This window comes from Miniopterus schreibersii (genome assembly GCF_964146895.1).
Source record: "Miniopterus schreibersii genome assembly, chromosome: 1".
In the NCBI taxonomy this organism is placed as follows: domain Eukaryota; kingdom Metazoa; phylum Chordata; class Mammalia; order Chiroptera; family Miniopteridae; genus Miniopterus; species Miniopterus schreibersii.
In genome coordinates, this window is record NC_138101.1 from 181094022 (window position 1) to 181111673 (window position 17652).

Genomic DNA, 17652 nt, shown 5'->3' on the forward strand with positions numbered 1-17652 from the left:
CAGTTATTATCCATTTTTCAGTTACTGAACATCTGGGTTGTTTCTGTTTTTTGCTTACATGCATACTGTTGCTATGAACATTTATGTAAATGTCTTCGTGTAGACATACATTTTTATTTCTCTTGGGTATTTACCTAGCAATGGAATTGCTGGGTCATATGGTAACTCTATGTTTAACCTTTTGAGAAACTGCCAGGCTGTTTTCCAAAGCAACTATACTATTTTACAGTCTCACCAGCAGTGTATGAATGTTCCAGTTTTTCCACATCCTCACCACCACTTGTTATTATCTTTTTTATTATAATCATACTTGTGGGTATAAAGTGGTATCTTATTATGGTTTTGATTAGCATTTCCCTAATGGCTAATGATGTTGAGTATCTTTTTGTGTGCTTGTTGGTCATTTGTATGCTTTCTTTGAAGAACTGTCTAGTCAGACACTTGCCCATTTTTAATATCTTCTTTAAAAATTTTTTTCATCCTCACCTGAGGATATTTTTTCCATTCCTCTTTCAGAGAGAGGGGAAGAGAGAGAGAGAGAAACATCCAATCGAGAGAGACACATTGATTGGTTGCCTCTCACACGTGCCCGGACTGACCAGGCCGAGCTTGCAACTGAGGTACCTGCCCTTGGCCAGAATCGAACCGAGGACCCTTCAGTCCACGGGCCAATGTTCTAACCACTGAGAAAACTGGCTAGGGCTTATATAATATCTTTTTTTTATTATTGAGTTGTAATAGTTCTTTATATATTCTAGACACAAATTTCTAATCATATAAATGCTAAATTTTTCTCCTGGATTATTTTTAAAAATTCATTTCTGTAGCATTTTTTTCCTGAAAAATTTAGTTTTTTATAGTGTTTTCTGTTTGGAATCAAAATTCTTTGTAAGGCTATCTTTTTTAAAAAAATATATCTTTATTGATTTTAGAGAGAGGGAGAGGGAGAGAGACAGATAGAAACATCAATGGTGAGAGAGTCATTGATGGGCTCCTTCCTGCAAGCCCCCCACTGGGGATCAAGCCCACAACCCAGGCATGTGCCCTGACTGGGAATTGAACAGTGATCTCCTTGATCATAGGTCGATGCTTAACCGCTGAGCCACGTCTGGCCAGATGTGTTAGGCTATCATTTGCTTAGTATGTTGCAAGAACAATTTCTGTATTATTTTTAATATCTCTGGTAACAACACTATGAAATAGCTGTGTAATTCCCATCTTATAACTGAGGGATTTGAAGATTGAAGTTAATCAACTTGCCTTGGATCACACAAGTACTTAAATATTAAGTAGTAGAACTGGGCTCTTCTGCACCCCTGCAATGATGAGTGTATTCATCAGCCTGGAAGGCTAGCTCGCCCTGTAATTCATAGTATCGAATTTTATGGGTCAGATGTTCATCTTTTCCACTAAGAAAGACTTTATTCTGGCTTCCATGATTTAAGAACACTATTTTTTCTCAGTCATATCTTATTAATCAGCACTCTGCTTCCTTCTCACCCACTTGTGGAACAGACTGCTTCTCAGGTTCCTCAGCCCTTGTCTTCCGGAAATGGCTTCTCTCACCCAGGCAAAAGAACTTTAAGACCAGGATCAAACTTCAGTAGGAAATGGTTGTTTAACAACTAGAACAGTGAAAGCCAATTGTAAAGCTATGGATTAATATTGGACCTTAAGTTAAAGCCTTAAGTTGAATCTATAGTGTTTGCTTGATTGTTTATCTTTATGAGAAGAACTTACCAGGTTAAAAATGTTTGACAACGGAAACCCTAGGGCCTTTGCATTTCTGTAGAATTTTGGGGATGAGCTTGTTAATTTCTAGAATATCCTAAACAATTTTGAAAGAGGAGGAAAAAGTTGGTGGACTTATAGGATCTGATTTCAAAATTTAGTCCAGGGCCCTTGTAATCAGGACAGGCATAAAAATCAGTGGGACAGAATTGAAAGCCCATAAGTAAACCCTCATAGGTATGGCCAGTGATTTTTACAAAGTTGCTAAAATAGCTCAACAAGAAAAGGCTATAATGTTTTCAGCAAATGGTCCCGGGTCAGGTGTATGTCCACATGCAAAAGAGCGAACGAAAACCCTGCACCGCCTCGTCCATCTTGCACTCAATAAAAAAATCAGCTCAAAATGGATCATAAACTGAAATGCGTAAGTGGTAGAACTGTCAAACGGAGACAATTTCATGACCTTCTGTTGGACAAAGAGTTCTTCACTACATCACTGATAGAAGAAAAAATTGATAGATTGGACTTTGTCAAAATTAAAAACTTTCATACTTCAAAATATACCATTAAGACAGATGTTTGTTACCCACATTCATAGCATTATTTACAATAGCCATGAGGTGGAAGCAACCCAAGTTCGAATACATAAACAAAATGTAGTATATACATGCAATAAAATATTACTCTGCCTAAGAAAGGAAGGAGGTTCTGATATGCTATAACATAGATGAGCACTGAGGACATTATGCTAAGTAAAATAACCCAGTCGCACAAAAAACAAATACTATATGATTCCACTTATATGAAGTACCTAGAGTAGTCCAACTCAGAGAGAAAGTAGAATTATGATTGCCGGAGAGCTGGAGGGAGAGAGGAAGGAGTTATTGTTTAATGGGTACAGAGTTTCAGTTTTACAACAGTGTGAATGTGTGTAATGCCACTGGCCTGTGCATTTTCCACAATTAAAAAATTTTTTAAACATGAAAAAAGGGAAAAGAAGCCACAGACTGAGAAAATACTGCAAATCATATTGCAAGTCCTGTTAAAGAACTTGTACTTAGAATATATAAAGAATACTTATAACTTAATAATAGGAGGATAACCCAGTAAAAAGTAGGGAAACACTTTGAATAGACATTTCACCAAAGGAGAAGTGTAATGGTTAATAAACACATGAAAAGATACTCAACATAAGACTGGCTATAATAAAAAAAAATACCAGGTGTTGGTGAGCACGTGAGGAAACTGGAACCCTCATGCATTGCTGGTGGGAATGTAAGCTGGTACAGTCAGTATGAAAAAGAATTTGGCAGTTTCTTGAAAAGCTAAACATAAACTCACCATATAACCTAGCAATTGCACTTCTGGGGATCTACTCAGTGGAAATGAAAACAGTCTGTCCACACAAAGATACGCATGTACGGTAATGTTCATGGCAGCACTATTCATAATAGCCCCAAACTGAAAACAATCCAAATGGCTGTCAACTGGTAAATGGATTCGCAAACTTATAGTATATTCATAATGGAAAAGTATTTGTCGGGAAAAAGGAACAAACTCCAGTCATGAAGTATCATGGGTAAACCTCAGAAACATTAAGTGAAAGACGCCAGTCACAAAGTACTTTATAATGTATGAGTCCATTTCTGTGAAATGTCTAGAAATGGCAGATTTATAGAGATAACAGATCAGTGGTTGCTTAAGGCCTGGGGTGGGAGTGAGTATTAACTAAGCAGGCACAAAGTATTTTACTAGGGTATTAGAAATGTGGGGGATTGTGAAAATGGTTATACAACTCTAAATTTTTTACAGTCATTGAATTCTACATTTACTTACACAAATAGGTGAATTTTATTAAACAAATTGTACCTCAATAAAGCTGTTTTTAAAATGGGGAATGATAATTATCTCATAGGGGTTCTTGTGAGGATTTATTAGAACAAGTGCCAGGTATAAACTAGGCATTCAATAGATAACAATTATTATTTATTGTTGTTATTATTTTTGATAAGTAACAGCAGCATCTGTGGTTAAGATTCCAGTCAGCCACATAGAATCTGAAACTCCTATTGGAAAAAAATAAAAAACCAAAAAAACAACAACCTAGCTTAAGCCTGATTTTGTATGATATCATTTACTGACTTCTCATCAGTGCAGGGTGGAGTGGAGCAGTGATATTTTTGAATTGTGAAATCATAGCAAAGAGTGACAAACTTTATATTTGTAATCTTTCCTTTTTAGGGGGAGTAAAACTTGGATTAGGAGATTTCATTTTCTATAGTGTTCTGGTCGGTAAAGCTTCCGCAACAGCCAGTGGAGATTGGAACACAACCATAGCCTGTTTTGTAGCCATATTAATTGTAAGTATACTCTAATAAAAACATGTCAGAATGCCTCATCTCAAAACTCTGATTATACCATCACTTTAAGGCAGTCCCGTTTTAACCCCAGCTGGGCTGAGTGTTCCAATCACCTGGGGAACTTTTTTTTTTTTAAAAAAAAAGTCTTTATTGATTTCAGAGAGTGGAATGGAGAGGAAAAGAGAAACATCAATGATGAGAGAGTCATTGATTGGCTGCCTCCTGCACGCCCCCTGCTGGGGATTGAGCCCACAACCTGGGCATGTGCCCTGACTGGGAATCGAACCACTATCTCCTGGATCATAGGTGATGCTCAGCCACGGAGTCACGCTGGCAGGGCAAAAGTTTTAAAAACAAATAATTAGACTTTAGCTGAGTAGTTCTCCACCTGGCCACACATTAAAATCACTTGGGACCTTTTATAATTTTTTCTTTCTCGTTGCTTTTCCAAGAGAGTAGAAGGGGGAGAGAGAGAGAAACATCAATGTGAGAGGACACATCAATTGATTGCCTCTCGCACGCACCCTGACTAGGGCCAGGGATTGAGCCTGCAACTGAGGTATGTGCCCTTGGCCAGAATTGAACATGGGACCCCTTCACCCTTGGGCCGGTGCTCAACCACTGAGCAAAATCAGCTAGGGCCATTTGGGACTTTTAAAACTGTGTGTCCCCACCCTGAGATATTCTTACTTAATTTGTTTCAATTGTGCATCTTATTTTTAAAGATACCCAGGAAATTCTGATAAGTCCCTCTGATTAGGAAGCACTATTTCAGGCAGCATAGATATGTAGGAAATTAGCTGTGTCTTTAAAGGGGTGAGCAGATCCTAACTTAGTCCCTGAGTTTGGTGGTGGTTTTGTATTTAATGCACAATGTGCAGCGTGCAGCAGGTATGAGTTGAGGAAAGTGGACAAAAATGCATGATCTCGTGTAGATCTTGCTCATAGAGCCACAATGTGAACACTGAAGCTTTCAGAACTATGACTTAAGTAGATAACTCAGAAGATATTTCTTATTGCTTTTTTTTTTTTACTAAAGATGTTATCTCTCTGATGTTTCATATGCAAGTGAAGTTAGATGAGAGCCTTTATATTGCATTTATTTTGTGATTACATTTGTGATTTATAATGATGATACAGCCAGTTAAAATTTTCATGTATTTTATTCCCCTTTGAGGTTATTTTTCTGGATGTGTTGTATCTTTCAAGAAGAAAATTACTTATTCTGGATAAACCTGAAATGATGCTCGGCCTCCAGAATTTATGGTTACTGTCTCAGTAACTCGAGTAAAAAATGGACTATATTATATGGCTGCTCTGTGTTTCCAAGAAAGCAGTGATACAATTTTCATAAATGTTTTTTTAAAATCCTCACCCAAGGATATGTTTACTAATTTGAGAGAGAGAAAGAGAGAGAGAGAAACATTGAATGGTTGCCTCCTGCATGTGCCCTGACTGGAGATTGAACCCGAAACCTAGGTATGTGCCCTGATGGGGAATCAAACCTGCAACCAACTGAACCACCTGGCTAGGCACTTTTTATAAACTTTTATTGGCATATTCTGTGTGCCTCTTTGCCCCACCCCCATCCAGCACAAAAAATGCTTTTCGCCTCTGGGATTTTAGCCAGCCAAATTAAACTGATAGTAACCAACTCAATATTTTATTTTATTTTATTTTATTTTTTTATTTTTAAAAAATATATCTTTATTGATTTCAGAGAGAGGAGAGGAGAGAGGGAGAGAGAGAGAAACATCAATGATGAGAGAGTCATTGATTGGCTGCTTCCTGCATGCACCTGACTGGGGATCGAGCTGCAATCCCGGCATGTGCCCTGACCTGGAATCGAACCCCGATCGTCTGGATCCTAGGTCGACGCTCAACTGCTGAGCCACGCCCGGCCAGGCAACTCAATATTTTAGATAGAAATTTTGGTATTATTTAATTTTTTTCAAAAATAGTTTTATTGCCCTAGCCAGTTTTGCTCAGTGATTAGACCATTGGCCCTCACCCTGAAGGTTCTTGGGTTTGATTATGGTCAAGGGCACATACCTTGGTTGTGGGCTCCATCCCTGGCTCAGTCTGGGTGAGTGCAGGAGGCAACCAATTGATGTGTGTCTCCCACATTGATGTTTCTCTATCTCTCTCTCTCCTCCCCTTCCACTCTCTCTGAAAAGCAATGGAAAAAATATTCTCAGGTGGGGATTTAAAAAAAAAATAGTTTTACTTATTTTCAGGTTCTATTCCTTACCTGGAATTAGGGGATGTATATATAATGAACTCTGTGTTACAAAGGAAAATAAAAAGTGTTTCCAGGTTTAATGGGAACATTTGTTCTAAAATTTAACCTCAAAGGATTGTATTCAATTAACTGAATTAAATCAGAGACTTGTGATTGAGCTGTTTTGCATGAAATCCTTTCATAATTATGTCTGAGTTTGTGTATTTTTCCCTCTGCTCCACAGGGTTTGTGCCTTACATTATTACTCCTCGCGATTTTCAAGAAAGCATTACCAGCTCTTCCCATCTCTATCACCTTTGGGCTTGTATTCTACTTTGCCACGGATTATCTTGTGCAGCCCTTTATGGAACAATTAGCATTCCATCAATTTTATATTTAGCAGACTTGTGATTAGACTCCCATGGATTTTTCTCCTTTGACTATAATAAAATCTGGGAAGGACAAAGGTGATTTTCCTGTGTCCACATCTAACAAAGTCAAGATTCCCAGCCGGACTTTTTGCCGCTTCCTTCCACGTCTTCCTGACCACCTGCACTATTGGGCATTGGAAGGAGGTGTCTACAGAAATGGTTTGAACATACGTCACTGTGCTGAACTGAGTCCCTTGTTGCAAAAGCTACCAGATTTTAAGGGACAAGGACAGGAAAGGTGATGGCCAAGAAGTTGTCCTCCCACCAGCAGCTTGATCCTTGGTCAGAGGTGGATTTTACCAACACTGCAGACTCTCGGGATTGCCATTATCAGGAGGTTAAATGAAGTGGTTTAAACCAAACAGGACTCATCTTAAACAACATGTTGAAAACCTAATCAGTCTGTATTGAACTCAACCTTTTCAGGAGGTACTGTGAGGAGAGCAGGTACCAGCAGCAAAATGGAAAGGTGGAAAGGTCAGACTCACTCTCAGACTTTTTTGCTGCAGACTTATTTTTAAATAAGACTTTTTTTTCACCTTGAGTCAAGTCATATGTAGAAGTTGATTTTGACAATTTTTATTTTCAAGCACTGAAACTCATTACCCTCTATGGTTGCCATTTCTTCCTGAGGCCAGTATGAATTTATTTGAGGTTGCTTTGTCTTAAAAGCCTTAACCTCAGGTTCCAAATTCAGTAATTTCTGGAAATAATGGAACTATATAACTCAACAATTCTCTGTCACCCTTAGGTAAATTCTGGTTTTACCCCCAAATTTCTAATTTTTAGACATACTTGTAGGTTTGCGTGCCCTCGATGCCTTCTTTGTTCCCCATATCTCCCTTCACTCCCCCCATAAACAGTTCTTTCATAAGACAGCTCTGTTGTGGTAGCAGATGATCCCATTATTCTAGGATTTTACTTTGTGTGGTGCAAAGAATGTGTTATGAATCAGTGCTATCAGCCTTGCTGTCATAATTTCTTCAATAGCAAATACAATGTGTGCCCAAAGACAGTAGTGTTAAAGAAGAGTAAAATGGCTGGTGAAGCACTCTCTGTCCTGGTGTTTCTTTTTTCAGTATAACCCATTGTCTCTGACAGTAGGTCAGAAGTTAAACCAGTAGCCAGAAGCTGGTGGTTTATGAAGTTATGAATCAGTTGGCTCAGTATAAAGCAAGAGTTTAGAGAAAGCCATTATTGCATTTGGTGGGCCGGGGGAGAACCTAGGGTCAGAGGGAGAACCAGGTACCAAGAGTAGAAAGAAGGGGCCTCCAACAGCCAGCGGGACAAGATGAGCTAATGTCCCGTGGGCCGATGTGAAGGAAGAGATCCAAGTTATTCCCCCAAACCTCTCAGTGGGCGTTTCATGGTTTCCCTTCTGCCTTACCTTTCATTTCAGTGTACCTTTGTGTGAACTGGGCAGTGGGGTTCAGGCCTGGGCAGTTCAGTTGGACAATGCACATAAACAGCCTTCACTTGTGGGCACATGGCACCTCTAAATGAAGCTTTGCCAGGACACAACCCTTCTTTTGCCACAGACAACCCTTAGTCATGGTGATCAGACTTTAAGCATTTGTGAGGCACTTGGTTTCTCCACGTGGCTGAAGAAGGACCCTCTTCCTCTCTTTCCTGCTGCTCGCTCAGCCTGTCGTACCATCTGGTTTGGGGTTGGTGCTTTGTGGAGTTTTGAATGATTTCTGTCATTTCTTAGAAACTAGCTCTAGGAGCAATGTGCTGGTACTAACCTGAGTATGAGTAAAACCTGGCTCATATTAAGACAGTTGAGAGTTTCAGGAAAAATGAGCTGTACAAAGAAAGAGTGAGGCTGAGAGTAGTAGGTTCACTTATCTCTATTTTTGTTGTTAGCCCCTTTTTTCCAAGATTCTCTTTTTCTCTTCAGACATGTGGCAGTGTTGTGGGTATTCTAGAAAGACACCATTCAACAGCTGCAACAAAGCCCCCTGAATGCCAGTCTGATTTGAAGCCATCTTGAGAGCCCGGATCTAGAGTAGCTTACCTATGCAAGGGTCCTCTCAGAAGAGGATATGTGGTGTATGTTGTTTTGTCCTATGTAGAAAGACTGATGTAAACCTGTCACTTTCTAGAGGATGGAACCACATCTCAGCACAGAGAAAACACATCTTGTTCTTTAAATCACCAATCTGAGACACAGAACTATTTTCCAAGTCGTTTTTAGAATCAGTTCAGTTGTTTCTGAAATATCAAAATGCTTGTCTTCTACCATGAAAAATCGACTCACTAGAGAGAACAGCAGCAATTCCACTGAGGATGTGCCCTCACACAGGCAGGGGCGGCTGTGGAGCCAGCAACACAAATGATAAAGCATGGCCAGCTCAGTAAAAGGAAGGAAACAGTAGGAAAAAGTGACCACTAATGTCTGGGTCCGACTGGCTGACAGAATAAAGTGTTTATATACAGAATGGTGCTGCAAGCTAACCGATGGAAGTACCAACCGCATTTGGAAGATTTGTAGTTTCTCCAAAGAGGAAGGGTTCACTTTCCTATTTTTGATTCTCAGTCGGTTAGTGTGTGGTCATGGCTCTCACTATAAATGGTTAAATTTCTTGATCAGAAAAAATGGAAGCTTTCTAAGCAACTTGAAACATAATTGAGCAAATTACTGATTTCACTACCAAAGCAACAACTAAACAGATGGTGTTTTCCCTTTTAAACTCCTGGATCCCCATTTCTAAAAGTTTTCCTTGGTTTTAAAAGCCCTCCTTCCATAACAGATGCCTGAACAACTAACATGTTTAGTATTTGTCCTTTACTGAGCCTCAGAAAACCTTACATATGTTGTCTTGTTCATCATGTGTAGAATGTGAAACAGAAGTTAAGCCACCACATAAGATCCTCCAGGGCCAGGCTTCTCGAGGAAGCCTCTGATCTTGACTCCCCGGTGCCCAGCCGTGCATATTTCCCCACCTGCGATCTAGCCCTGGAAGAAAGCGTTCCAACGCCACTATGAAAAGATCTGCCCAGTCTCTTCCATGGTGCTGGAGCCTAAAGGTGCAACGATGGTAAGATCTGCCCTCAGAGCGACGCTCTAGTCTCTTGTTCTCAGGTATATGCGTCCTGAACTTCTCTAAAATATTGGGTACTTGTCAGGAACCCCTGTCACAGTTACTATCATTGAGGGCTTATAAAATTGATGTTAAAAAGGTGATTTGATTCTTCCAGAAATGCATCCTTTCAGTCAAGTACTCCTTTTTCTCTAAATTTGCTTTTGGATAGTCTATAAAGAACACTCCACCTACCATTTTCACCTCCAAGAGTGTTGTGAATGTTGAGTTTGGGAAGAGACTTGAAAACTGGACATTTGGTTTTGCCCTGGGAAGAACCATCACCATCTTAAGTTTGAGCGCAGAAGTGATCCTTGTGATTGTTCCTGTTTTTAAATTCCCAAAGCACAGGAGATGAAAAATAATGGTTTCAGCTCTTCACAACCCTCGTTGAAACTGCCAGCAAGGCTGCCATCATGCCCATGTCCCAAATCATCTGGATGGCATCATCTGAACAGTTCTCCCCTCTGTAGGAAACACCTCAAACGTGTGTATTAAAAATCAGCCTGGCCTGGCTGGGGTGGCTCAGCGGTTGAGCATTGACCTGGGATACAGCAGATCGCGGTTCGATTCCCAGTCAGGGCACATGCCCAGGTTGCAGGCTCGATCCCCAGTCAGGGGCATGCAGAAGGCAGCCGATCAGTGACTCTCTCATCATTGATGTTCCTCTCTCTCCCTCTCCCTTCCTCTCTCTGAAACTAATAAAGATATATTAAAAAAAAAAAATCAGCCTGGAGCTGAAACGAACCTCTTTCTTGAATTCAGAGCCGTTTCCCAGGGCCTCAGGCAGCTGCAACATTGCCCTGAGGAAGTAGTTGGGTCCCTCTGGGCCCTGGAGTGTCATGTTAGCACTTTAGTCTTATCTGTGTAGCAGGAAAGAGTTCCCAGAAAGCAATTTTCCTTTTAAAATAAATAATCTTTGCAACAGGGCCGCTTCAAACTCGACTGTCTGGAGGAATGAGTACAGGACTGTTCTGTTTCCTGTGCAATTGGTAGGGCTGGGATGCGGGCTCCGCAGGATCATTGACTTTCGCGTGTTGATTGTCTGGCTTTTGCTTTGTACATGAGTCAGGCAGACTGAATACATATTTTTTAAATACCATTCAAATTCTTGGTAAGATCTTATTTTGATAGACAGTTGCAGATTTTCCTGCTTGTGAAATGAATAAAGCCCACATGGACCCAGCTGTGCAAGTTTTCTTACGTGAAAGTAGTACGCTATGTAACTGAGAGAAGTGTTCAGCAGTGATCGGGAAACAGTTTAGAAACACACATGCATTGTTTCCGTCCTTCACCCAGAGCACATGGTAAGGATAATAGGCCATACCTCTGAAGGGTGCAATATTAAATCTATGAAATGCTTCCACATGATTATGCTTAATCCTTAGTTTCTGAAAATAAATGAATGTAAAACCTGTCAAAACAACAACTTACAGGACATGTATGTTGCAATACAATGCAAATATTTCACGTGCTAGAGGATTATCTTTTAAAAATTATTATGTAGGTCATGTCAATGGAAAACACCAACATTACTTTTGTTGACCTGGTAAAGCATAGATTGTCTTAACACTGTCCCCAAACTCCACCAAACCTCTTGTTTCTAAACAGTGAATAGCACACACTGTTGGGAATTACTGAGCAGAAACAAACTTGTGGCAGAAAAACCAAAGCTGACTTGTCTTCAGAAGAAGCGTATAAAAGATAAATGTGTTCCTGGCTACAGTGGCTAAGGGCACCAAGAAACAGGAAAGGCACCTGTTTCCTCCTTTGGGAATCAGGCATCATTGCTTTTGTGATCTTGTAGGCAGTGTCAGTGGAGTCCACCACAGAGGCATGATGATTTGTCCTCGGCTGGGAGAGGTATCTGATTTTTGGGGCCCTGAGAGTGAAGAATGCCTGGAGCAGGATTGAGGAGCGAGAGTAATGAGGCCAGATTTTCTGTATCACTAGGTAAGTACTAGTTTTCTGTAGCCCAACCATTCTCCCTGGGGCAGAGGGGGAGGGGGGCAGGGCACCCTGCCAACCAGGAGCTTAGCTAGGATCTGGTTAAAAGTGAAATGACAGTGTCCTTGACTATAAGCAGCACAATGTTGACTCACTGCATTGAATTTGAATGGGAATGTAGGGCAAATGAGAGACCCACAAAAGAGGGTTATTACACAAGTTTAGGAGAGATTTTTGGGACTTAATCCTGCACCTAGGTTTTTGTCCATCAAGAACTATAACTCAGGTAATAATTTGTTTTTCAATTTACAAATCGAATTTTCTTATATATACTATAAAACAGTATTACATTTAAGATCAGAGTTTTCTCCAGAAACAAAGTTTGAACCAAATTTGGGAAGAAGGGAAGGTTCTGAATTGGCAAGAAGGAAAAGAACATACACTAACATCAGGAAGGAAGAATAGGGGGGTACCCAAGGATCATTGGTTTTTGAGTTATAATGATTTATCCAAAAGAAAACTCAACTAGAAAACCAAATCTGTTTCCATATTTACTTAGCATATATCTCCTTCATTAAATGTCAAGTGCCCTGACCTACCACAGGGCCCGCCATGCCTGACAGATTGACCCTCTTGCATGGGTGGCACTTCTATGCCTGATATGCCGGGCCCTCTAAAGGGGAGAGACGGAAGAGCCTCAGAAACCAGGTTTGTGGGAGACCTAATTCTTGGGTGACATACTCTTGATCCCTCTGTTTTTTTTCTCTTCTAAACTTGTGTAATAACCCAGAGTCAATTCCTCATGCAAAAAAGGAAAGGATTCTGTTACCCTTTTACTCACAGCATAACTCGAGGTGGGCTGCAGGTAAAATGATGTCTGTGATTAGTTTTCTTGGGTAGAAGACCTAGTCAAGAACCACTAAAGTCAAAGGTATATATGTACAAAGATTTAAAAGTGGAAACAACACAGAGCTAGATGATATATTTATACTACACTTACATACCTGAAGTTAAGGAGTTCTTTAATGGTAGGCAATCCCTCCAGACTTGGCTATCACAGTGACGGATTCATAGTCTCTCAAATACCTGCCAAGGAAATTTAGGAGAGATTTTTGGGACTTAATCCTGCACCTAGGATTTTGTCCATCAAGAACTATAACTCAGGTAATAATTTGTTTTTCAGTTTACAAATCAAATTTTCTTATATATACTATAAAACAGCATTACATTTAATTGTTTAGTGAGATGACTGGGTTTTAACTTGCATGAGTCAGGTAAATGTGAATGTGTGATTACTTCTGAAATGTTGAAAATGACCTCTGTGCCATCCTGGAGATCTGCCTGGGAAACTTTGTTTGGGAGACTCCTAACCCAACCTCCCTACCTTCGCCTCCTGGTTCAGGGCTCAGCTCTGAAATAACCCAGCCAGAGGCCACGGTGTTTGAGAGCATCATCAGGCTTGAGGACTGAAATGTCCCAGTGGAGAGGGAAGGGCTCTTCTCTCCTGGGTAACCTGCATGGGCCCAGTCTGAGGACACCGTGACGGTGTCTGCCTTCATTCTGATTTCTATGCTCTCTAGGGCAGGGCTGGGAGAGGTGGGCCGGACTTCCCATTTTGTTGATGTGGCTACTTGGGCTCTCAGATTACTGCAGTGGGCATTCAGAAGTGAGTTCCCTGGATATGTAAGGGCCTTTAGCTGTTGTCGGGTTCCCACAGTGAAGCCAGCCTGCCTGGGGGTTCATGCACCGCCGTTGATGGCACAACCTGTTTGACTCCCTGGTGATGTAGGAAACTGCCCTGGAAGCCGAAGTGCCCATTTTGTGTCAGATGGGCCCATGGTAATGACCCCAGAGACAGGGAGGGATAGGAACCTGAGTCCTCTGTCCCCCATCTACATGTAGCAGGCCACCCTTTGGGGGACTCTCTTTCTAGTGGGCAAGGATCAGAATTCCCCCTTTTCCCTCTGTGCTACAGATAAATCCATGAGGTAAGTCACAGATTTGCTACAAGTGATTATGCAACTTCAGTCATTAAAGACATGATTCACTGAGGCACTCCAAGCATCTGACAATTGATTTTTGTTTTCAAGTCAAGGGCACTGGTAAACATTTTTGTGAGGGGAGGCGGATGATCTGACCCGGAAAGTACACATCCCAGTGGGAGTTCACCCCAGACCAGGTTTGGGGGCCTCCAGCCAGCCAGCCACTTTGCCAGGCCATGCTGATGTGTCCCCAGCAGGAAGTACTCTGGGTCCCCTCCCCACCAGCCTCTGGCTGCTTGGAAGGCTCTGCCAGTCTCTCCCTGGCAGCGCTCCAGCCTGCTGGGGGGACAGGCGGGGAGGAAGGCAAGGCCTGGCGCCCCCTGGCCAGGCCCCTGCTCCTGGGGCTGGAGACAAGTCTGGCCTCATCTCCCCACTGGGAACTCAGCCAACCCAGCTGTTTACCACAGCCCCTCCCTGACTCACCCCTCTCTGCCGCATCCCCGCCTGTTTCTCACCGCCCAGCCCCAGGATTGTCTCTGGCTCGGGGGAGTCCCCCCAACCCCTGCCCTGCTTCTTCCCTCCATTTCCCTCAGGTTTGATGTTCCTGAGGCTCCCCCACAACCCCAACACACTTTCTGTCATTCTCAGAGCAAGGCAGCCTTTGTGTGCAGACTGGCTCCCCGCACAGGGAAGCTGGCAGAGGAAAACGTCTTGTTTACCCTGGTGCCTGTGAGCCAGATGAGGGGAGCCACGCGGGCAGATTCACACAGACCGTGGGGAGTGCCTTCCTCAGGAGGGTGCCCTGCTCCCCGAGGTGTGGCAGCCAGCTTCCCTGGGAGGTAAGGGAGCGGGGTGCATGTATTCACTGTTCCATCCCTGGCTCCTAGGAATTGCTCAATCAACGTCTGGTGAATAAATGAAGTAAACAGTGGATTCTGGGTCCACAGAAGGGGATTTCCATGCAGGATGATTAACAGGGCATGTGTGTGGAAACATGTTTTAAGAAAGAACAAACATTAACCAGTTTTGCCCTTGTTTACAAGGCCCTGTGGAGCCTGAAGTCAATTGGCCTTATCTGCTTAAGAGATCAGTATTTATAAATTGGTGGTCAGGGTGGAATCCAAACAGGATTCCTGCCCCTAGAACACATTTGTGACATCTTGAGAAATGTATGGCTTTGTCCTGGGTCAGTGTCACCATGTTGATGTGAGAGGAATAAAGGATAGTGCAGTTCTTAATACTTCTACTTACCCCTCATTTAACCAAGAAAAGCTCCTGAGGAACGTACTTGCCCCATAAAACCAATGTCTATTGAACATTTACTATGAATATGCCCCAGACACTGCGCTAAGCCCATCACAAGCATTGTCTTGGTCACCTTCACCCCACTCTTGAGTAGGGGCTTGTTATCCTCATTTTACAGTTGAGAAAAGTGGAAGCTTTGAGAAGATGAGTGACAGTCCCAGACTCATACACAGCAAGAAAGTGGGAGAGGCTGGCCCAACCCAGGGAGGGCTGGGGCCAGAGCCTAAGCTTCTTACCTCCAGGTCAGAGGGGCGCTGGAGACCTGTTTCTGGGTCCCCTCTCTGGGCGTCCATTTTCTCCTTTGTAATCCAGAGTGACATTTCTCAAAATTTCTCTCTAAAGCTGCTGCTGTGTCTTGGAAATTTTTAATTTTATTATTTATTTTTAAGTATTTTAAGTTGATAGAGATTTGTTGTTCCACTTATTTATGCATTCATCGGTAGATTCTTGTAGTGCCCTGACCGGGGATTGAACACGCGACCTTGGCATATCGGGACAACCCTCTAACCAACTGAGCTACCCGGACAGGGCCTCGTATTTATTATCATTTACATTAATCTATTGTCTTCTTTTGAAAATGAAGAGATGGCCACGAATGAAAGTTAACTTGCTAGAGATGTCTGGGCCAGCAAGGGTTGATGCCAGACCCCAGCCCCGGCTGCCTGAGTGAAGAGGTTTCACATTCCCCACCCCTGTTGCCTCCCATGCTCAGGCCCATAAGCAGGGCGCCAACCGTGATGGGATTCAGCAGACCACTGTCGTCTGCACATTGTGCTAATGTTACTAACCAGGCTCCCATTTGCTCTGAGGTTATGTTGTGTTAAATTTGTACAGATCTACAATCCCTAATTGGTAATTATGAAATTCAAAAGGCTCTGAAAACTGAAAGGTTCCCCATGAATTTGTGAGACCTGGCCTGTCTGAACTCTGAGAGGCTATTGAGAACCTTGATTTGTCCTGTGTAGGTGACTATTATGTTTTTCTGCAGAGCTGGGAGCGTGTGCATAGTTTTTTATGTCGTACTTTTTGGTTGGTTGGTTTTGATTCTGGACCCTGTTGGGGGAGGTATATCATGTACAGTTTAGAAACTCCTAAAATCTGAAAAGTTCTCAATTTTGAAACACATTTGACCACAAGAGTTTCTGGTAAGGGACTGGGACCTAGACATATGTAATAGGATTATAATTATAGAAAAGCTGTAAAAATAAAGAGCTTAGACTTAGTTTTAAGTGGAATTTTATTCTAAAGTAGGGGTCCAGGACAACAGGTCCGAACATTGCTGAAGTTAGAGAAACTCTGCAAAGAATGACATTAGTAGGATTTCCCCTAACTGAAGTTGAGCTTTGGGAAGTCTGTTTCTGAATTGCAAGGATCTGGTCCTCTGACTTTCTGAGTAAAGTGTGCAGGCCTTTGGCACAAGGCAAAGATACCGCTCAGTTTCTGGGCTGAGAATCATCCAAATAGAGCATAGGAGATGAGAGTGCCTGGGAATGTGGTGGAGAGACATGGGGAGGAAAGTATCCACAAAGCACTGGCTGCTGGCCTCTGGGGTCCTACTCAAGAATCCCTGCCTAGCAGCCCACCAGGACAGCAGCAACAGAGCACGAGACGCTGAGCTGCTGAGTGTAGGATCTGAGACGAGCTTGATAAGCCGACAAGAAACTGATGACCTGCCTGCTTTCCTGCCCTCTTTGTGCAACGATTGAGCCCTGAAGCCAGCCCTGCTCAGCCACAGGACACCAGATTTGCTCTGGAGGACAGGGCACCCACCCTGAGCTGAGCAGGACCGTTCAGACCTGTGCTCTGCAGGCTGGCCACCCCCCCACACACTGACCTTCATTGGCCTGGGTCCCCAGCCGCTGTCCTACTCAGGAAGCGGAGGGTGGGGGACCGTGGGCTCAAGAGTTCAGGTGACTCTTCTCCAGAGGAGACTGTAGCCCAGATGCTTGCATTGCGTGTGTGCCTGTGTGCATGTGTTCCCACGTAGAGGGAAGGGGATGAGATCTCTGAGGCTGGGGCTGCTGGATGGGAGCCAATCAGGGCAGGTTTTCTGAAAAGCCCCTACCTTTCTGTCGTCTTTGCTGCTCTGGCTCTGGTCTCCTGCCCCACAGCAGTGTCCTGCCCCAACTCCAGTTTCCTCACATGGCCTCACCCTCCTCCTGGCTCCCTTTCCGAGGACCTGGATTCAGGGTGGAGCAGATGGGATGAGTACACATCAGGCGCCATGTCACCGAGGGACATCCCAGCAATTCTGTTCTTTCTCTCTGGATGGCCCTCACATCTGCGGGAAGGGTCCGGAGCTATACTTCTGTCCCAGCTCCAGGGGCCCGGTGGCTTATCTTATGACAGCCCCTTGTCAGATACACTGAGTGTTGCCCTCACTCTCGTGGTCTTGTTGGGTATTTCAAGGTCCTGACTGGTTTAGGGCAGCAAGAGGCAGGAAAGAGGATTGGCGTGGGATCTGGAAGCGTAGCAACAAGTTGAGGGGCAGACTGGCACTGAGTGTTTTAACACTCTCCTCCCGCACCCTGGCCTTGAATGACTCTATCAAGGGAAATGTGTTGGAGGGTGGGAGAAGGCAGACTGATTAAT

The 17652-nt window shown here is 43.0% G+C and overlaps 1 protein-coding gene across 4 annotated transcripts in view; it reads left to right on the top strand.

The window, feature by feature from the left end:
• PSEN1 (presenilin 1) overlaps positions 1-7797 on the top strand; it is a 53056-nt gene extending 45259 nt beyond the window's left edge. For all 4 annotated transcript variants that reach the window (XM_081144139.1, XM_081144138.1, XM_081144141.1 and 1 more), the window contains 2 exons: positions 3973-4091; positions 6557-7797. In XM_081144139.1, the coding sequence (XP_081000265.1) occupies positions 3973-4091; positions 6557-6712 (275 nt within the window). In that variant the 3' untranslated portion in view covers positions 6713-7797. The remainder of the gene's footprint in view (positions 1-3972; positions 4092-6556) is intronic.
• The last annotated feature ends 9855 nt before the right edge of the window (positions 7798-17652 follow it).